This window comes from Nannospalax galili, unplaced genomic scaffold (genome assembly GCF_000622305.1).
Source record: "Nannospalax galili isolate Female #2095 unplaced genomic scaffold, S.galili_v1.0 scaffold413, whole genome shotgun sequence".
NCBI classification, from domain to species: domain Eukaryota; kingdom Metazoa; phylum Chordata; class Mammalia; order Rodentia; family Spalacidae; genus Nannospalax; species Nannospalax galili.
This window is the reverse complement of record NW_008333889.1, coordinates 42,421-65,041: the sequence shown is the minus strand read 5'-3', so window position 1 is coordinate 65,041 and position 22,621 is coordinate 42,421. Positions and strand designations below refer to the sequence as shown.

General features: G+C 36.2%; 1 protein-coding gene across 1 annotated transcript in view; it reads right to left on the bottom strand.

The window, feature by feature from the left end:
* Positions 1-22,621, bottom strand: part of Slc13a1 (solute carrier family 13 member 1) — a 67,402-nt gene that overhangs the window by 6,802 nt on the left and 37,979 nt on the right. Inside the window, exons 8-12 of the mRNA XM_008828889.2 lie at positions 12,732-12,851; positions 8,889-8,987; positions 8,347-8,448; positions 5,168-5,274; positions 2,543-2,652 (exon numbers count right to left, since the gene is read on the bottom strand). Of these exons, the coding sequence (XP_008827111.1) occupies positions 2,543-2,652; positions 5,168-5,274; positions 8,347-8,448; positions 8,889-8,987; positions 12,732-12,851 (538 nt within the window). The remainder of the gene's footprint in view (positions 1-2,542; positions 2,653-5,167; positions 5,275-8,346; positions 8,449-8,888; positions 8,988-12,731; positions 12,852-22,621) is intronic.

The window sequence follows — 22,621 nt, the reverse complement described above, 5'->3', positions numbered from 1 at the left end:
TTTATTTATTTATTTATTTATTTATTTATTTATTTATTTAATTTTTAACCATAACATTCTCTTTTAGTTTCGTGTCTTTGGTATTTCTAATATCTTGGAGGCACCAATGACACATTTAAAAGTTTCTTCTGCTTTAAGCATTTTTTCATTTTATCTTTATTCCACTTCTTTTTATTTCCATGCTTCTTTTACTTTTATTTACTTTCATTGTATATGAAGCGTCCCCAATTGCCTGGTGTTCTTGGATAGGTATTGTTTTTTTCAAAGACCATAAAATGACGCTTGGAAGCTCTTCATGCTGTGCGAGAATTGTTGATGGAGACTCTACCCGAGCCAGCGTCTGTGGCCTCGGCTTTGCAGCACAGCAAACCTCAGTTTTCTAACATCCACCTGGGTCTTCAGAACTGCGGGTGGTTTTCTGAGAGGATTACAGCACTTTGTACACTTTTTGAACCATCTATAATATTTTTTAGCTTTTCCATGTTTATAATGTTATCTCTTGCTCCAATTCCTTTAGCTGTTCAGGATCTTATCAATAAACTACATCTTTTTGACTCTTCCATTTTCTAGCCTACACATTTCATCTACTTGTACAAAGTTAAGTTACTCTTCAAATATCTTCTTTGCATCTATAACATTTTCTATATCTTTTGTCTATTACTGACTGTGCTATATAGTTCTTGTCTTTCTGGATGGAGCTCAGTAAGCATTTGAGAAAACATTGTTTAATCCTTCATGGTTACCTTGGGAGAAAACTTTTGAAGCATGTATGAAAAAGAAAGAGGAGGAGTTATTCACTGCTAATAATTGGACAGTGTTTACCAAATCTTATGAGACATCATCATGTTCAGTCAAACCAAGGGGCATTTAAGAGAGGGGCCCAGTGTAAAGTGAACGATGTAAAACCATCATCTCACTTTCTTCAGAAGTGTTTCCTGGTTTGAGACATTTAACGAACAAATTATAGTTTGGAATAAAATTTTTATAAGCTGTCTCCTAATATTTTGTAAAACCGATTTCAAGGTCATATTTCCCACAGACATAGTCTTTTGAGGCTCAAGACTTCGGTTTGGCCACTCAGGAGTAGGTTTCTCTGAGAATTGTTGCAGAATGCAGATTCTGGTTACTAGGATATTTTGATAACAAGTAAGTCCTCCCTCCATGGTTTCCTAATTCCTTCACTGAGAGAGCCGAGTGCATCAGACTAAATCCACACCTTTTCATTTCCTCAGATTTTGCTGTTCTAGGGTCTGGTCGATGCTTTCAAAGTCACTTTGAGTGTCTAACGTCCAGTCTAGGCAGATATTCTGAGGAGAGATGAGCAAAATTCATATCAATGCCAGACTTTCTGATTCTGCTGTCCTCACAGTTCAAATCACCAGACATAGGAATGACAGCGATTTATTCTGAGAATTCAGATCTCATTACTGCTGAAATAGTAGAAAAGAAAACTATTATCTTATATTTCTACCATTTCTATTTGGACAGGTTATGAGGAAAGGCAAATCTAAGCTTAAAACAATTTTGGAAAAGGCTCTCTGAATTGAGACAATTTCTAATACTTATTCCTATTACTAAATCCTATTGCTAAAAATTCAGCATCTAAATACTACACAGAAAACTGGAAATAAAGTTAGGAGCAAAGAATAATCTCCCAAAAAGTTATCAAGAAGAAGAAAGAGGAGATAGAGGTTTATCTTGAGAATTAACAAAACTTAACGTCTTAGCAGCCAGAGACTTGGCACCACAACCCCTCACCATTTTTTTTTAGGTTTCAGTTAAGCAAATGAGGAATAAAATCAGCTGTGAGTATTTTATAAAAGGATATAAAATCCAGGAATGAATGGTTTTTAGTCAGACAAGGGTGAAGAATTTATATTAGATGTTTAGAGAAGATAATTTTCTTCCAGCAGACTACAATGACCAGGGCAATTAGAAGGGACAAGGGCCTCAGCTGGGTGGATAGATCAAAGAATGGCCAACTGTCTGCCTTGCCGTGTTTTTATTTCCTCCTGACATTGGGAATGATACATTAGACATTGTCATATCAAATTCTCTCTGAACTTCATTCACTAGACACTTATTAGATACAGTTAATGATAATATTGTTTCTCATTCTCTTCACAACAGTAGAACCATGGCATTGAAACCAAGACTGACTCAAATTCCTCATTAAATAAGGTAAAAGTATAAACAGACAAAAACAAGTCCCGTTAGGAGTCATCTATAGATTTTATAAATGTTAGTTTTTCTCTTACTAAGCTACTCTTGTACATAATTTCACATATTAAGAATTTTAATCTTCTTTGCATTATGTTTTGATATGCTGGAGCACCATAAAATTATGTTTTCGCTTGTAGCCTGTAAAAATTCTCGAACTATGAACTCACCTCATCTGTGTGGTATATTCACTGCATGGATATTGAATTCTGCATTATTAAAATGATAAGGTAAAGGTGAATATGCCCAAGGTTGACTTTCTCTGTGTTCTTCTTTTCAATAGTGTAGTTAATTGTTAAATATCTTACACACTGAGCATTACCTGACAGCCATCTGCCAGGGCAAAGCCTCCACCAACAAGAATGGCTATGTCCCAAGGCATGAATGACTGGAACTCTTTCCAAGTAATCAGTGGAGAGAAATCAAAAGCAACTGCAAAACAAAATCCTATAGTTAAATACTGTTTAAAATATGACAATATGACATTTTTATCAGTATCCAAGTTATCACATAAGAAGCTTATAATGTTTTGGTATTGTTTTCAAGACAGAGATTTGACCTAGAGTCTGAATTTCCACTGAGCCTAGGTGGAAAAATCCTAGGCCATCATAATGAAAACTTCTCCAACTTGGAAAAATCCTTTGGATAACATTTTGAAATATGTTTAGATAAATTATAGTGTTGTCATTAGCAAAGCCATTCATTCATTCATTCATTCATTTTTCTACTTCTACTATGCATGAGTAAGCATATTGAACTATACTGTGATGGTTAGCTCTAATTGTACATTGATACAACTTAGTCATGATTGATAATCAATGTGAGAATATTCAGTTGAAAGTATGTGGCATCATTTCATGGGCAGTGCCCTGGAGTGTATAAGAGTACCCGAACCCAGCTGAGTCCTAAGTGTGAATGCATTTGTTTCTCTCTGCTCTTGACTGTGGATATAATGTGACTAGCTCTTTGAAGCTCCTGCCTTAATCTGCCCCACCCCCATGATAGACTGTAACCTGGAATTGTAATTCAAATCAACCCTTCTTTGCCTAAGCTGCTTTGTTGTCAGGATAGTTTATCACAGCAACAGAAATGAAACTAGAAAATATTCTTTTCATTGTGTTTAAAATATCTTATCTATTATTTTTATTTTATGTGCATGAGTGTACTGCCTGTTTGTATATATGTGCACTCGTGTCATACAATGCCCATGGAGGTCAGTAGAGGCCAGTGGATTCTCTGGAACTGGAATTATGAAGACGTGTTAGTCACCATGTAAGTACTGGGAACAGAGTCTGAGTCCTCTGTAAGAGCAACCAGTGCTCTTAACTACTGAGCCATCTCTCCAGCTCCTTCATTTCATTCTTATATAAAATGTTGGTTAATATCATATTGGCTCTCCAAAAGTATCAGCATAGAATTTTATTTATTATCCACTAATGTTGGTTAAAATATTTTTTAACCATAAGAGGGATCTGTATTCTAGTTTAAGGATTATCCAAAGTTCATAATTGAATGTTGAGGTATTGCCAAGAATGATCATGCTCATAAAGTAATAACCAAAAAGATTCTTTCTGATCTATCTCTACTGACTCGTTGATAGGTAAGTTCATTTAGAAACACCGTATCCTCACTTAACCTTTGTATGTAACACGTATCCTCTCTACAGGTGAAAATAAGAACACTGTTAGCTTCCTTTCCATTCCTTTTCCAGATTCAAGCCAAATTTTAGTTACGACTGAAATTTTGCCACCATGTTTCTTCCTTGTGTTAAGACCATATGCACTATCAAAATGCAAAAATCTTTTGAAGTGTATCACTTACTTAAAATTTAACATGTTGTGTTCTTACACATCATTTTAAAACAGTGTGTGCATAAGTTTATTGGGGAGAGAAATCTCTTAAATAATGAGGGCAGAAAGAGAGCTTGCTAGTGCCAAGGATCTTTCTGAAGGAGGAGATTCAGAGGTAGGAGCCAGTGAGGCTAAAGTAACTGATGATTCCTCAGTACTTGCCATTGCTGAGTGTTAGGTCATCGAGAACAATCTTGAGGGTTACATGGGAAACATTGCTAGAGATTGCAATAGCTCCTTAACACACATTGAGACATTCTAATCTCATGCAGAAAAAGATTTTATTGCTACTCTATGTTGTTCATGAGTATCATGTTAAAAAATATCCAATATTAGTCATGTATGGACAACTACTTAAGATGTCAGCTAGACGAACCCAACTACACAATTTCCAGTTCCATTCCAGTAAAAATAGACAAAAGAATCACAAAATTCTGTTTCAAAAGTATTTTAAATCATTTCTCCTACATAGATAAAATATAGGAATATAGATCCTGAAAATTTGCTCTTATCAGTAAGCACAGATATGACTGAATTCTGTGCATGTGGGAAAATTCGAGTTCCTACAGATGTGTACAGATGTGTATGCTTCCCTGTCCTTGGGATGCAAGTACAGTGAGTGCTCGTGCTAACTGTTTTCCAGTTGTGACCCTTTGTGAGGCTGATTTTCTTTTCCTCCAGGACCTCTATGAATCTATAAGTGCTCATTCTCCTGAAATCCATCCTTTTTTAGGTCTTCACACTTATCATCTAGAGGTCTTCTTAAAGCGACTTTCAAGTTCATGTTACCCAACCAGTAAATATTCTGATTTTGGTAGGGGAAGTGGATTTATCATATGTCAAATAGTACCACCCACAGAAGAACCCTAACAGTGGTGTAAAAGGATATTCTTTACTTCTGAAAACTCAAATGAGTATTCCCATGGGTGGAGAGTCACAGTGGCTGGACAGAGGGTACAGGGTATAAGCAGGGTGTAGTAAAACAAAGGTTGTGTTGACATGGCAATTTCTTATGTTCTAGGTACCAACTGAAAATGATGAACTTTCAAAGTTTTAAATATTTTGCAAATGCAATTAGATTAGAACTGATACTCAACCAACATCTCCTGCAGATGTAGTTTTAGTCAATTTCTTAGCTGGGATTAGAAAAAAAAGGAGTCCCGCAACTAAAGCAACAGTTGAATCTGTAACAAAACCAGGGTATCTGAAAAATAAAAACAAATGTGTATATTAAAAATGGCACTAAGGACGTGCATGAGCTAAGACATCAATTAATTATGTAATAGTACAGAAGTAGTACTGGTGGTATAAGTGATTCTCTCTGGACAGTCTGAGCTAAAACCTATAGATTTCCAACTAAGAGACATACCTTACCAGGACCAATCATCTCAGACCACATTCCTTTTACTACAGTACGTTTTGCATATTGTCGATACCATGTATAGAGATGTGGTAGTGATTAGGCCAATGAAGCAATTTTTTTCTTTCAGTTAAATTTTCATATTTGTCAACCAATTTCCTTATGAATTATTGCTTTCTCACTATAATATGTCAGAGAAATGAACTTGAAATAGTTGCTGGAGTAAGACAAGCCTCCATTTAATTGATTTATAATGTCCTCTTATTGAATTGTAGCAAAATATGATGTTGCCAATGTCCCCTTCAACTCTTCTATACACTATGAAAGCAAATTGATCTGGCGTCTAAGATGAAACATCTGCTTCTGCAGTGGGTACTAGCCATACCATACAAATGAAATCAATCCATATGATGTTTGCACTCTAGAAACTTAAGAAGATTAATTATCAGAATGGCTTATGAGATGCTCACAAATGATCACTGTACAAATTAAGAGTGATTCAGGAACAGATGGGGGCTAAGAATCGCCAGACAATTCCAGCAAAAAGGATCCCCAGAAGCCTCAGCACTTAAGAGACACCTGGAGATCAGATACAAATGACACAGGCACAAATAATTAGAATACAGCTTTAGAAGTCAGCAGTCAACTATGTGCATTGTACCCTGAGACGAAATATGTACATACACCATAAGGAATACTTTTCTGTCTATATCTCAATATATTTATTTTCTATGCAAGTGTCTCTGCTCCTATAATTTATTTGAAAAAAATCTAAACAACCAAGAAAATGTATTGTTTCTCAACTTGACATTTTTTTAAAGCAACCTATCTTAAATAGAGTTTTACTTTCTTTCCTTGTTAATTAAAAACTTACCATGGCTTAATTTATTCAGGAAGCTTGACAATAAATTTTTCACAAGTGTATTGTTTCCTCGTTATTCTATTTTAGTTGTATTTTTTTGGCTGAGTTTTTGCCAAACTGGGCCAGCAGTCATGTAACTGGATTTTGTTTTATGTGAAAAGACATATTGAATTCAGTCCAGATTCAAACAGATGGAATGAAAACATTAGGTGGGAAAAATAAATCTTAATATATCATACTAGCTTTAGAAACTGTAGCTGGCTAAAACTTACACATAGTACGTGTATTTTACAGAGTCTATTCTTTAAATAAATCGAGGTATAAATGTTGAAAATATTTTCATATGACATTTTAAATTATAATGGTTTGGTCACGATTTTGTTTGAGTTCATTATTAATTAGATTACAGAGTACTATGAAATATTAAGCTTATACAAATTCTGTTTGCTTAGTGTTTGTCAGTCCAGTTTCTATTTTCAATTCCATCCTCTCTCCTGCCTTTAGTCATTTTCCTACTGTTTCTCCCACAATGCGGGTTGACAGAAGAAGTACTGCTCAGAACACAGTTTTCCTCCTACAAACAAAACATATCCTGAGCTACACTATCTTCCCATAAGGACTAAAAACTAGATGCTGATTGTATTGAATTTCCTATTGGAATTTCTCCTTGGTTATATTAGCTATTGCCTGATTCCATTTAGTTCTCCACTCATTAGTGTTTAGAGGCCAAGAGGTTTCTTTACTTAGGATGGTAGGGGTTGTATTTTAAAGGGAAAGAAGATTACTGTTTTTTTATTTTGTTCTAGATCCTATTAGAAAATACAAAGTACTAATTTGCTATTAATCAATGATTTTCTTTAAATAAATAAATGATTCTTTTGGCTTGGAACCCTCACAATGAAAAGTTTTATGCCTACAGCAAATAAGAAGTTCAAGTTGATCTTTTAAAAGATGACATCTCATTGCATTCCTTGAGGCAGTGTGGTCATAAGAAATTTGAATTCATTCTGTGCACCTTAAAAAATAATTTGCAATGCCTATAAAACCTGAAGGATTTGGCTGAGAGAAACAGTTATTTCTTTATTCTCTGAGGCCAAAATACATCTAACTTGATTTCTGCCTCCAAACTCTGTGGGTTCTTGCCGGGGATGTAAGACAAGAAGTCCAAGTTGAAAATCTACTGGATTTAGGAATCAGAGTACACCAGTGAAAGATAGGTTTGGAACCCAGATCTTAAAACCAAATTATATTGTTATGTACAAAGGTTAATGTAGCAAATTATGCTAAAACTTTCCTCTTCATTTCACATGACTCAGCAACAGCTACTGCTATACACAATACTAAGAGGTAAATTCAATTCTGACTGGTTTCCAGCTTTGCTTTGAACTCATTCTTATTAGTTAGTACTTATTTATCTATGAAATGGAATCAAGGCTAATTTTGTAATGTACTAGTGCAAAAATGCATGTAATGGTGCAAAAGAAAATATCGAGTCCAATAAATAATCTTCTATAGAAATTAAAATATTTAAAAATCAGAGAATATGATCACAGATGTGTCAGAATATTAAGAGGCATCATATGGCATTTATTTCATATAATAAACACTTAGTACTTTTTCTAGGAGAAAACTTAACACTATTCTAGGCGCTACTATTATTTCTCTCTTTTAGATGAAGAAAGTGAGTACGCAGTGATTTTCCCAAAGTCAGGAGAAGATCCAGAAGGGATCCAGGAAGTGTGGCTCTAAACACCTACCTTCTTAACCAGCATAGACCATGGCCTTTCTGCAGCTTAAATTTCTAACTTTGTCAAGATGGACATAGATCCCTGTCTGATGGACTCTTGTTTTGTTACAGAATATTATGGCTACCATTTCTGTGTTCTTACTTTACATTTAATTCCATATATTTTTTTCCTGAAAAGATTCGAAATTTAAAAACTATTTTCCAAAGAAATGAAGAAAGAAATCTCATGAAGATTTTCAAAGTTGCGGGACAAGGAAAGAAGCACAACATAAAACAGGAAGGGTTGACAGACATCATGAATGCTTACTCTGAAAACAGGGCAGACCAACCAGTAACAAACCCGGGATCTCGGCTGAACCAGAGCAAGGCCATTACAATGAAGATTACCAAGGTCACGATTTCTTGATACCTGTGGGGGAAAAAAATATCCCACTGTTTTTATTTCTTATTTTCTCAGAACAGTTGTGAAAACTCTGAGCCGTTATCAAGCATAATCCTAGGAGAGCACTGACCACGATAGGACCTGGGTGTGCTCTTGTTTGGAAAGCACTAGTACACTTAAAAAAGTAGAAAAGGCCCTCTCTCCTCTCCAGGTTTTTGGAGTAAGGGTGTTGTCTTAGTATTATTTTTCTACCTGGTAAATTTTAGTTGGACAATTGTATGCATTTTATTATACCAGGTTATAGTCACAAAGCTTAGTAGATTTGTGGTCTTGGTCAACTGATATAAATACCTCATGGACGATTAGATGATTATTTTATTTGAAACAACTATTTGGAGTGTGTGTGTTGTGTGTGTGTGTGTGTGTGTGTGTGTGTGTGCACGCATACATGTATGTGTCTGTCTTACCTCATTGGTCCAAGTTTTTCATATTCTTGCTTGATCACTTCAGCACAAGCTTTTTCATTGACTGTTTTAGTTTTGCCACATTTGAACATCTGCTTAAAACTGAAAAGAAGAAATAAAGCCTTTAGAGTTAAGTAAAGGATCATTTCACCACCCTCCTTTATGGAAGATAAATTCAAGAAAGCTTTATAAAATATAATTCTCTATGGAGATACCAGGGGTTGGTGTATCATCCCTGTGTCTCTGACTCCTTTGAATATCCTTTTCTTCTTTTCTGTTTTTGTCTGGCTTGCTCAATTTTAGATAGTTAATTTTTGTTGCATTTTCTATTCATCTCTTCCCTTTTTAAGATTTTTGGTAGTACTCAATTTTTCCATGTCCTTCATGTCTCTATAGCTATCTATCATCTGTCTTTCTTTCTATCTATCTATCTATCTATCTATCTATCTATCTATCTATGGGTCTCGGGGATAAAACTCAAGTCAGCAGATTTGGCAGCACTTACCTTTACTGACTGAGCCACCTTGCCACCAACTGTTTATTTGCCATGTTTTTATCTTCTTTGGTTAACTTCATTTCTACCCTGTCATCTATCTATTTATCTATCTATCATCTATCTATCATCTGTTCTATCTATCATCTATCATCTATCTATCATCTATCTATCTATCTATCTATCTTTCTTCTATCTATCTATCTATCTATCTATCTATCTATCTATCTATCTATCATCTATCTGTCTATCATCTATCTATCATCTATCTGGAAAGTATATTGTATATATGGATATATTCAATAATCATATTACGTTAAAATACATATTTATTGTGGATCTTGGTTGCTAATTATTGTACATGTGAAAATTTCATTCCACTAGTTAGAAACATGGAGGACAGGGACAGTGACCATATCACAGATGTTCTCTTTGGAACACTATCTCTTAACAGTGGCTTACACAGTAAATATTCAACTCACCCACTCAACAGTCCTTGGCAAATTTATGAGACAGTTGAAGTTAGATCCATCAATTTTCACAAAGATATTAAACTTGAGTCATACACTAGGGCACAGAAGCTGCACATGCTGATCCTAATCAGAGTCCAAACTAGCTCTATTCATAGAAGTAACCCAAATTCAGACCATCGTTTCCCTGTAAGTTCCTCCACCCCAGCCCTAAAAGCACAGAGCAGACCACCTTCTAGTGTACTCTCAGTGCTACCTACCATTGTTTTAGCTGTGGGTTTTAGTGGCCTGTTTTCACTATGACTGTTTTTAGTTGTTGGTGGTGGTGTTTTATTGTTCGTTTGGGTTTTTTTTTTGTCTCAAAGTCCAGAGTCTTCAAACATTTGAATAATTTTTGTGGAGCACTGCTCTAAATGTAAACTTAAAAATAAATCCCTCTTAAGGAAGAAACAAATGAGGACATAGCTAGATTCTTAGGATTATCTCTTGGAATGTTTATGAGTAGCTCAATTAGTTAATATCATGCATGGGTATAGCAAAGTGGGTAGTGTCCTTCTGTAAAACCGATGATTTAGGAAAGAGTAAGAAGGACGATTGGGACGTGAGAGAGTAGTTATCAAAGGAAACATAAGTTTTGTTTTGTAACAGTTTTTCATACAATTACACTATATAAATTTTTGGACTATGGTTCTCATGAAGAAGCTGAATTTCCTTGATTCTTGAGCCATCCACCGTAGCGATTCACAATCCTTCTCATGCTGATGTGATCAGGTGTGATTACCGATCACCTCTGAACATAATTGGTAGGATAGTGCTACATTAAATGATCAATGAAAGAATAATGAAATTTTCATTTCAATTAAATTGCTGACTAGTGCCAATCTCAAAATTTTATAGCCTATTTTATCATAAATAATATTATCCTAAGAAACAGGTGGCCTATCCTGAGAACTGCCAGTAGAAAAGAATTGCCAAAGATAAAACTCTTCCTTAGAGACTGTTTCCCATCCTCTAAGCTGCAGGTGCCCTTTGTCACTTTGGTTGCAGACAGTAAACAATTCAGTCAAATCCAATTGGCTTTGCTGCAAATGAAGGTTAATGCCGTTACAAAGGAACTGATGAAGCATATGACAATGTGTCAACCTCTCCATTTATCTAAGTGCAGAGGCACTGATAGATAAGCCTCTCTTCCCAAGTATGTTGGAGTCATTTATAATGGGTGAATTAACTGTGCTAACAGCCAACACTCTAATAAGAATGTATGGTAGCCTACTAGAGGAGTGGCAGATCATTTCTGTTTGCCAATCTGCAGCCTTTGGAGGTGAACACACTGACAGACTGAAAAGGACACTTTAAAATTAGCTGGAACATGAAACTGTGCTATATCTAACCAAGAGTGGCCAGCAAGGGGACTGTTTAGACACACCACTGATGATGACTTAAAGACTTTGCCTAATGAGTGGTTTCACAGGCCTTTTGTGCCTCACTGGGAGATTGTGTTAACAGTTCTGCACTTTATCTTAATGTTTTCATTCTCAGTGATAAGATAATGACAGAGGTTGGATATCTTTTGTAAAGTCTCTGGATGTAGCAACAAAGAATGCAACAGTGCTGGCAAGTACTGGATATTGCATCTACTGAGTTGGCCTTGTTCTCCCTTCTTCCAGCTTTGCAACCTGTACAACTGAAGAGCCCCCAAAGGCTTGATTTCCCAGGAGAAGTGCTTAGTATGCAACTGGCCTGCCACACTGAAGGCCACCTGCTGAAGTCAGTGACATTCCACACATTTGTTTCAGCAGGAGGACTGCCACATGCTGCTCCTACAATCTGGATAGAATGTTTTTAAAACCATCAGTGTCATCTTCCAGCTACTGACACAGTTGGGCAGTTACGGCAAACAATAGGAAGAAGACCGGAGAAGGGAAATTATCAGTCCTTACCTTACTAGGCTTGAAAACTATGTCCACAGACTAGACAGGGTGTCACAACAAAGTGAAGTACAAACAGCTGAGTTCAGCCTTGCTGTCTTGGTGAATAGCATGCTGTTTTATTCAGAGATCATTGAAATTATTTAAATAACTATAAATATGAATTCAAAATATTTTATTATTCAAGAAAAAAATCTTCAAGATTTGCTACACAGCTATTTTCTTTTAGAATGTTATTAAGTAAGTTGAAAATCCAGGCTGCATTTTAGATTTTGTGGGGTATGATTTTTCTGCTGGCTGACATCTGAGTCGTGAAACTAGCTGGTGCTTATGAAATGCCAGCTTCAATCCTAGACAAAGCAGTGTGCTGGAATTCTCCTACATCATTTGACATTTTAGTGGTATCAGTGGTTCTTTATTGATCAGTATGCTTTTCTTTAGTTTCTATATGTTCAACTTCGGCCCTTAAATGTGGACATTCTGGTGGTGGGAGTGATTTTACCAACTATACATAAATTCCATTGTTTACAGTAAAAGACACAGAGACCAAGCAAGGGCAGGACTTGGAAAGATTACTCATCTGTACATTAACTTCATTTTAACAGTTGAAAATCACTTGATAATCCAGTGATGTTCCATCTTATGTCAAATGGAGGGGCAAAACTTCTAACAACTCTGACTGTTGGACAAGGACCCCAACCAGTTATCACCTACTTGGTTTAGGATTCAAAGGACACCTGGATGGATTTGTACTTTACAGAGCCTATCAGTGCCAGTATTTTTTAAAATGGTTCTAGCTTACTCTTCAAATGTGTTCACATATGTTAATGCTGTGGGTATGAAAATTGTGCAAACACAACATACCTGTCTTAGGTGAGAGAGAGCACTGGATATAGAGCTAAGAACATGGAACCTACACCTTCAATCATCACATTCACATGAAATGTCTACTCACTTGAATCCTAAGAAAAGCCACTGGAGCCAGATCCAGGACAAGAGCAGAAGGATAACAGCAATGGGGAAGGAAAACATAAACCAGGATCCGAAGTTGAGGCAACGGCATTCAGGGTAGCGTCTGTGTGAAAACAGTCATGTCAGAGAGGAGGGACACTTGGTGTCTTCGCCAACGGCCATAGGGAACTTCCTACCTTCTTCCTTCCTGTGCTGCTGGCTCGGGAGGCTACCCAGGGATGTGCACCAGGATGTACACCTCAGCCTTCTGGCTTGTCTCCCTCTTCATGCTGTCACATCACTACCATATACCACAAAAATGGAGTTGGCTAGGTTTCGTTTTTTATTTTTTCAATCTCTAAGGAAATACTTGAGAAAAACACCTAGAACTGCAGTTGATATTCCTTAAATTCACAAGAAATCGCTATGCATGGAGACATGTGCATTGTTGTTCCAATCATCAGACTTGGAATGAGGAAAGAGAAATCAGCTGGCTTAGGAATGGATGAAAATGAACAGAATATACACAGCCAGTATCCTAGCACCTATGAGGAACTTAGACCTGGCTCAGGCTATTTTTCTGTGTCTTCTACCCCAAAGCATATGGGAGGCCATTAGAAGCTTTGGGTTTGGTCCAGTGAAACAACTCTGGACTAGATGAAAACAGTAAAATATTCTGTGGAAAACATTAGCTTTTTCTTTATTTCCCAGTCATTTTCAACTTTCAAACTGACATAGTAACAAAACACCAGCAATAAGTATGCTCAGATACAAACACTTTTTTGGTGACTTTAAATTCATTTTTTAAAAAATGTAGTCTACATAAATAATCACATCATAATCTATTTTATAACTACAGAAGAAAAATGGAAATTTGAGAGATAACTGGCTCTGTATTTTGTCTCTTGATGTAATAACAAAAAGGCAAGATTGGAAATCAGAAACATAAAAATATAGACATCACAAAACATTATTAACCTTAGCATGGCATGGTGGCACATGCATTTAATCCCAGTACTCAGGAGGCAGAAGCAGGTAGATCTCTGTGAAATCAAGGCCAGCCTGGTCTATATATTGAGTTCCAGGCCAGTTGGGGCTTACAAGGAGACCCTGTCTCAAAAATTAACATTCTTTTTCTCAAAGATCAATAATTAACCCATTTTAGTATTTTTTGTATATTTTTATTGAATTTTTATGCATGCCATAGGAAACACCTTAAGCATCTCTGTATATTCCTCCTTCATCTGCACCCTCCCATAGACCCCCACAGGATTTCTTGCATTCCGTCTTTTATGTCAAGGCCTATCCAGTCAAGACATCCCTCAGTGCAAGTTCATCCACTGATTCAGCCTATTAGAGTCACTCCCTTAAAGGTCAGCTCTCCCTCACCTAACAGTAATCAGCTGCCAATAGTTCTTCAGCTAAAATTGGGGCCTGCTGTCCATTTCCCCAGTTCTCTGCTGGGATTTTGTCTGCTTGAATTTGCATGGGTCTTGTGCTTGCTGACACCATTGCTGTAGATTCATATAAGCAGGGTCTCAGGAGCCTGTAGACTTTCCACATGGTCATGCACCTCTTCCGTGCTCTTACTATCTTTCTGCCCTCTCTTCTACAATGGTCCCTGAGCCCTGGGTGGGTGGAGTTTAATACAGGAGTCCTGTCCAAAGGCCCAGGCTATACAGACTCTTTTTCTCTATTCTTTGGCCATTTGTGGCCATTTAGTGTTTCTGTTCTGAGATCACAAAATGCAGATTGCCTTATGGAAATATCAATTTTCAATTTTTGTTCTATTTTGTTGCTTAACATTTTCTTCCAAATTGAAACATTTTCTCCTGAGGAGAGGTGGGCGGCTCAAGAGATTCACAAAGTAAACAAACTTCCTAAGACATAGTTGAAACTAATGAGATTCACAAGACTCCTCCCCAAGGTTTATAGAAACAGTAAGCAATTGTCACGGAGAGACTTCCCAATCTGTGGAGCTGCCTGCCAGTCATACAGAGAGCTCCATGGCTGTAGCCTTCCTGAATCATCACCTATGTTTGGTTGAGCTTTTTGGTGATATAGCTGTCTTTGTTCATGCTCCTGTAAGTAACCCCTCATCCTTACACTTGCAAGTAACCTCAATGATTTCATTGTTTTCCCAAGTTGGACTTTGGTAGAATCATTTCTTCAGTCTGTTTGTGGTTCATAGCTGTGGCTAGTAAACTCTTGTTCACATCTCCCTAGGAAAGTAGTTTGCTACTTAACAAAGGTTATACAGCCAAGCATGGAGAGCCTACGTAGAACCAAGCCCTCAAGAGGCTGAGGCAGAAAGATATTGAATTTAAGGCTAGCTTGGGCTACATAATAAGACCACATCTTTAAAAGAGTATAAATAAATGTTTCAGATTACACATATATAGTAAATCTACATACCTTAATTTCTTTTCTTTTAAGACAGTTGGGTAAAGATCTGGAAGCATCCTGCTCATGATGCTCCCATTCTATGGCGTGTACTTTATGCTTCTTCACTTTTAATAAATCTATATTTTTACCACAAAGAATCATATTAGGCACTCACAACTCCAGATTTCTGATATTTTCTAAAATTTTCCTTGAGCTTATAAAATATCATTACTCCCTTGGTGCCAAGAATCAGCATAATAAACTTGATTTATTTTATGAACCTTGAAAACTATTCAAGGATTGTTTTATTTATTTGCACAATTAGAAAGTGGTAAACAATAATAAGAAATGTCCATAATTTCATAGAATTAGATGAATAGAAATATGCTTCATCGTGTACAGATGGTTCTCCTGAAACTTGTTTTCTTTGGAGACTGTCTATTGTTTTTAGTTGGAAAACAAAATATGGAAGGACAAACTTAAGCTGAACATTCTATCAGTTCATTAGACTTAGGTTACAGGGAAACCTTCGTGATTCCATCCAGCTGATTGGATTCACTGTATGGATTAGGATCAGAGCAATGCCCACAGCCTCATTTCACTGTTCACCATCTGCAGCTCATACCTTCCCACAAGGCTGCATTACCTTCCACACTCACTAGAGAAGATTTTATAAAGTCTGTGTAGTGTTTGAATGAGAATGTACCCCTTAGGTTCCAAGTCTTTGGACTCTTGGTCACCAGTTTGTGGTGTTGTTTGGGGAGGGTCATGGAAACTTTAGGAAGTGTGACCATGCTGGAGGAAGCATGTCACTGGGAGAAGGCTTTGAGAGTTCTTAAGCCTTGCCAGATTTCCAGTCTCTCTCTGCTTCCAGAGCCTACTTGAAGATGCGATGCTCGGCTTTATGCTCTGGCCTGCTGCACCTGCCATGCTTCTCCTGTTGCTATGCTTTCCCTGGAATCATAAGCTCTTCCTTCTATAAACTGCCTTGGTCATGGTGTTTTATCATAGCAACAGAAAAGTAATTAATACAGTCTGTTTGACTGGAAAGGAACTTTTCAGAATTTTTGCCTGGAGGAATAGTTCATTTAGAAAACAGTGAAAGTCTGAAAAGCTAGTTTTAGTCATGACTTTGTTTTAATTAATGAAGAAAGACATGAACAGCAACATACGATTTTGGCTCCTACGATCATCACCTTGACACATACCTAGAACAGGTATACCGAAATGTGTACTTTGAAGGATTAGTTTTCCAGTGACATTCCTTTTCCTACTTTTTCTGTTTTACAAGTTAAATGACCACACCCATTTTTTCTATTAAGAATTATGCAAGAAAATTCAGTGCTATTTTCTTTTGCTCAACATTATGTTTTTGATGTCTACCTGTGTTTAAACATAGAGGAATATTAATGGTTGGTCCTCTTTTGGGTATTAATAATAAGATGGAGTGAGGTGCATAGGGTCCAGGCTCCTATGAAACTTACTCTGAAGAAAGAATCACCAGTAATAAGTGGGTAAGCTAAAGCTGAAATAGAAAATTAAACAATAATGCAATGAACCATGATTTGATGGAAAATATTTACATAGTGCAGTGAGAGAGGATATTTAAGGTGAGGTCTAATTAGCAAGAATGAAAGATAAAAGGTAAGTATTGGCAAGACTGTGGAGAAAAGGAAACTCTTGCGCTCGGTTGGTAGAAATGCAAATTATAGAATGCATTATGGAGAACTCTAGAACAGTTAACAGTACAACTTGCATGTGATCCAGTAACCCTGCTAATAGGCAAATAGTCAATGGAAATGAAGTATGACAAAGAAGCATTACACTCCAATATTTACTGTAGACTTACAACATTCAAGAAATGTGGTTAAATCTGTGTCCATCATCTGATGAATGGATAAAGAAAATGTGACATATATGCACACAGAACAGTGTTGATGAAATTCTGCCATATGCAACAGGTTCATTTATGAGTAAACATAAAGCACATAGTATTAAGGGAAATAAGGAATAATCCAGACATAGAAACACAGAACTTACTCAATTGTGGAACCTAGAAAAGTAAAACTTACAGCATTTGAGAGTAGAGTAGTGGTTCCCAGAACCTGAGATAGCAAGAAAAAGGAAGGGGTGGTCAAAGGTGGGGCAGGAGTCTAAGCTGCAATTGAATAGGAGAAATCAGTTCTGGTGCTCTACTGTGTGGTAACGTGACTAGATAATGATAACATGATGTATATTTCAAAAAGACAAAAGGAACTGATTTTGAATGTTTCACAACATTTTTGTTGTGAAAGGTGAGAGATTAGGATCAAGTTTCTGTGTTCTATGTTCAATATCCAGTTTTCCCAGAACTATCTGTTAAAAGATGTGGTCTTTTTTGCAGTGTGTATATTTTTCTGGTGTCTTTGTCAAAAATCAGGTGGCTGTAAGTGTTGCATTTCTATCTTGGTCCTCAATTCTACTCCATTGATCAATGTGCCTTTTTTGTGTCCATATCATGCTGTTTTTATTACTATGACTCTCTACATATCTTGAAAGCATATGGTTCCAACAATGATTTTATTGTTCATGATTTATTTGGCTATCTGAGATCTTTCGTGCTTCCATTTGAATTTAAAGTTATGCATATGTGTGTGTGTATGTGTATGTGCATGTGTGTGTGTGTGTGTGTGTGTGTGTGTGTGTGAAGTGGGGACAGATACCCTATATTGAGATGATGAAGTCTGAGGGGATAGATTGAGTGAGAACAAGGAGTGAGGGGTAGCTGATGCAAGTGTATTAACTTGACAAGTCCTTTAATTTTCCAAGTGATCATGTTGAATAGACATCTGTATAAATGAATCTAGATCCTAGAGGAAAGGGAAGATATGCAGATATAAAATGGCAGTCATTAGTGCATGGGTAGGATTCTAAACCAGGGAACTGGGTGTGATAAGTCAGAAATGAAACAGAGATTTGGATATAACTAAGACTGGAAGTATATGCTGGGATTTCCTTGTTTTTAGAGATCAGAAAGAGGTGTAGGAATAATCAGGTAGGCCGAGCAACTTTAGTTCTAATGAAAATTCCCTGACCAGAACATTTTATCTCTATTTCACATGGGCAGAAACTGAGTCTCAGGAGGCTAAGTGGATTAGTTAAGGTCACAGATTATGTTGTCAAGTGGGATTTCCAACACAGGAAGAGTTTTAATTAAAAACACAGCATCTTATCATTAAGCCAGTGTCCTCAATGACAGGGCCTAACTGAAAATGGAAAATTCCATAAATATATTGTGAAATATTTGTAAACTAGAATATAACCCTTAGATCTTTAAGGGCATTTAAAAATAACTAGAAAAACAGAGGCACGCTCAGACCTATATGCTCAAATGTTAATAGTGAGAAATGTAGTGTTGTTATTGCAGTTCTTATGACCAACTATGAAAAAGATGAGTAACTTTAATACCAGTGAAATGCACAGAAACAGCCTCAAAAGAATGGATCTAGCTGTGGAAATTTACAACCTTGTTACATATTTTGGTCATTAAGAATCATAATGTCCATACCGATTATAAACCTTTTGATTAATGACTTTTTGGATTGTTTGAGACAAAGCCACTTTTCAATTTTAGGTCTTTGCACTTCAAAAGTTTTCTTTCAAAAAGTAGTTTAAAAATATTAATTACTTACATTCATAAACCAAGCTTAAATTTCTAACAGCGAGGGCAAGGCAGCAGCAAAACAGCCCTGTTCACAAGTTAAAATGGCCAAGCTCTACCAGAGCCACATATGTATTGTGCCTTTTAAGTCTTACAATAATAAATCATAGAATTGCCTCGATTTTACAGATGAAAATTGCTGATGCTCACAGATGTTAAAGTGATACCCTCTCAGGCTTGAAATCTGAGCTGAAGCCTAATCCAAACTCTGTGACGTCCACATTTCTTTTTAAGAAATTTTTTCACATGTATGTGTTTATTTAATTGTATGTCCATATATGTGGGAGTGGTACGCATGCCACAGAGTATGTGTGGAGGTCAGAGAACAGCAGCTCCCACATTTCTCTCTAGTAGTTTTCAGGGCATTTATTTCTGAGATATACTGTTCATTTCCAAAGAGAAAACCATGGTAGTTGTTGTAGGTGAGTACTTCAAGGTGATTACTTTACTTTTTTCTTCTAGAGTTAGCCAAGAGGACAGTATAGGCAGGTAAACTTTGAGCTTAAGGCAAATGTAAAGACATCTGTTTTACTATTCTCAGTTTGTAAACCTGAAGTCCAATCGTCCACTAGTTGGCCATGGTTTCAATATCTGAGGTTCAATTACCAGCAGTCAACCATCATCTGAAAATACTTATATTTATTATCTTGACTCTTTCAACAAAGAGAATAGCTAAGTTTGTATAACTTTAATTACAGTATGCTACAGCTGTCCTATTTTTAAATTTTTTACATTGTGTTATTAATCTTTTATGTGTCTGGTGACTAATTTATAAATTTAATTTTATTACAGGTCATACATATGTAGTGAAAAATGATACCTGTTTGTTTGAGTACTACCTACAGTTTTGGGTATCTATTGAGATTCTTGGAACCTATCTCAGTAGATAAGTGGAACTACTGTCATAACTGAATTTGAAATTAGTAAGAATGAGGATGCTAATTTTGATAATGCAGCTTTATTCTGAACTGCTTGCTATAACCATGATTTTACAGCCAAAACCTAAAAACTGAATAATATACTTTGATAATCAGCAAACTGTGTAATTTTACTTGTGGTAATATTCTTCTCTTTATTTCAGGAGCTCTTTCTTAACTATATTTGTTTTGTGATATTAATTCATCTAAAACTCCCTACTATGGAAATATTAACTGTCCTTAATAGTGTATTTCCTTTTGATATGAAGATGATTCAGGTGTTAGGATAATTCTGAAGATTAGATATCCTTAGCTAATTATGTCTTAATACAGTTCATCTCAACCAGTGTTTGACAAGCATCCTCTCTCCTCCCTACCTCTTCCCATACTCCCCTTCTTTTCTCAGCGTTTCTCTTTCAGTGAGTCAAAACCGAGCTGACATCTCTCTTTGTTCTAGAAGAACCTCTCTGAGCCTTTGATTAGACCCTATGTTCTTCTTTTTCAAACTTGAATCATTTTGACTTTCTGCCTGCCCCCCCACTCGCTCCTTCCTGCTCAGTCTGAATTGTGCCCTGCACCTGCCACTCCTTTGAACCTACCCCTTCTAGGACACAGAGGAGAACTGTAGGGCAACCGTCTTTCTGCTTCACTTACTTCTACCACCTTAGGCACCCCTGACCTATCTTCCCTCTTAGAAGTGTACTTTTTTTTCTTTTGTCTTTAAAAACACATGCCAAGTCCATTTAGCAGAAAAATACCAGTAGGTTCTCCCCCGAGTCACTTGCAGCACTAAGTAGGCTCAGTGGGTTTAAAAAAATGAACATATAAAACTAAGAAAAAGGGTGAGGGGGAGACGGGAGGAACTATAAATGAGGGAATGGGGGTGGACTTGATCAAAATATAGCAAATATGTGAAATTCTCAGATAGCAAAGAACATCACCTGCTGATTTTCTTCCTACTTTAATAACTTTACTCACCTTCTTTATTGACAATATTTCCAAGAAGTATGTATATTCATATTTGGATTCTATTAAGTTTTTTTCAGTCTTTGAACATTTTCACACTCAAGAATCTAATTTTTGCTCTTATAGATATATGCCTTGATTTCTGATTATCGTGAAGAATGTACTTTAAAAGCCTGCTAAAGATCTCCTTGTGGATAGTTCCTCAGTAGACCATGTTAGTGTGTTCAGATTAAATGTGTTAATTTGTCCAGAGAACCCTGCCTTTCCTTTTCTAAACATGCATGGCACCACTCTCTAGCCAGGCATCCCCAGACTTACTTTAACTCCTCTTTAACTTAAAATTCTCACAACTAATTATAATGACCTTCTCACTATGCAATGTCTTCTATCTAAATCTTATCACTTCAGAACTAGCCTTTTATCTTGAGTGATGCACTTCTAATTGGTTTCCTTTCCCCAAACTCTCAGAATGCCCATCTGTCTGCACACTACTACTCCAAGCTATATAAAACATGCAGGCTACTCCAGCCCTTAAACAATATGTTGTGGACATTGTGTCCATTGATTTATGAGTTATTTGCACTCATTTATCAATATACATCATGTTTATGTCTTTAAAATTTTTATGAATCATCTATATAAATTTTCTATAGCATATAGCTAAAACCCTCCCTTAGGGTGTGTATACCTTCAGTTTCTAGGAAGGGAATTTTTCATGATGGCAGTTTTTGGAGTCTAACTGACTTTGGGTTTGTCCTCAATTTCCAAATTAAAACTCAACTTTCTCAACTCTAGTTATAGTAATAGCGAACATTTACTGAGCACATGCAAACCATCTGCCCTAGCACTCTTCCAAATGCTGTTTATTTCACCTAAAACTGAAAGAAGCCCTTGAAGACGGAGACCATCTTCTCTTCCTCATCTTTCTGGAAAGGTGACAAGGTTAGGAAGCTTAAGAATTTTGTCCAGGGCCTGGAGAAATGGCTTAATGGTCAAGAGCACTGACCGTTCTTGCAGAAGGCCCAGGTTTGAATCCTAGCACCCACATGGGGGCTAATGACCATCCTTAACTCTACTTCCAGAGGATCCATCACTTTCTTTTGTCCTTTGCAGGCACTGCATGACATGGGCACACTCACATACATGCAGGCAATGCATTCCTACACATAAAATAATAAAAAAAATTTCCTCCAGTAGTATATTTGTAAGATGGCACCTTTCTTCAAATGTCAATGGAAAGACATTATTATACTCAAGTTGCATATAGTCTGCAGCATTGGGAGACACTCAACATGAAGTTGTGAAAACTCAATACTATTGCTCAAAAAGATGGAAAACAATATGAAGAGGGAAAGATTATCGTTTCTTAGTGGATTCATAAATAAAGAGGGTTATCTCTCCACTTCTAAAATCTATGAAAAAATAATAGTATTTTGGAAAGTTTTTAAGCTCCTAACATTTTTCCAGTGATACTATGGCATTTTATAAGGTCAGTATTTAAGGAAATGTTTACTAAGCACCTAATTTATCTAATGATTCAATTATATTTATAAATAAGGCATTTCCCTCTTTTATAACGGTATTTTCTATCAAAAGGTGATTGATTTTTTCCCCTAATCAGTATTTACATACAATTCCTAGTGTAAAGGCATACTTTTGAAGAAAAACACTAAATTTTTGAGGTGTATTTTAAGTAATTTCTAAATTTAAAAAGCATTTTAGTCAAATTTCCATGTTTTAGAGGAATTAGATAATTCAGGAAAATAGTTATTAAAATATTTTATTTACTTGCTAAAATACTGTCTCTCTTCTATTAAAAATTGGTTAATGCATTCAAAGAGTCAAGAGAAAGACTAAATAATCAAAAATATATTAATTAAATTAAATAATGATATTAATGATAAAAAACCACTTTGGTTGATCCAC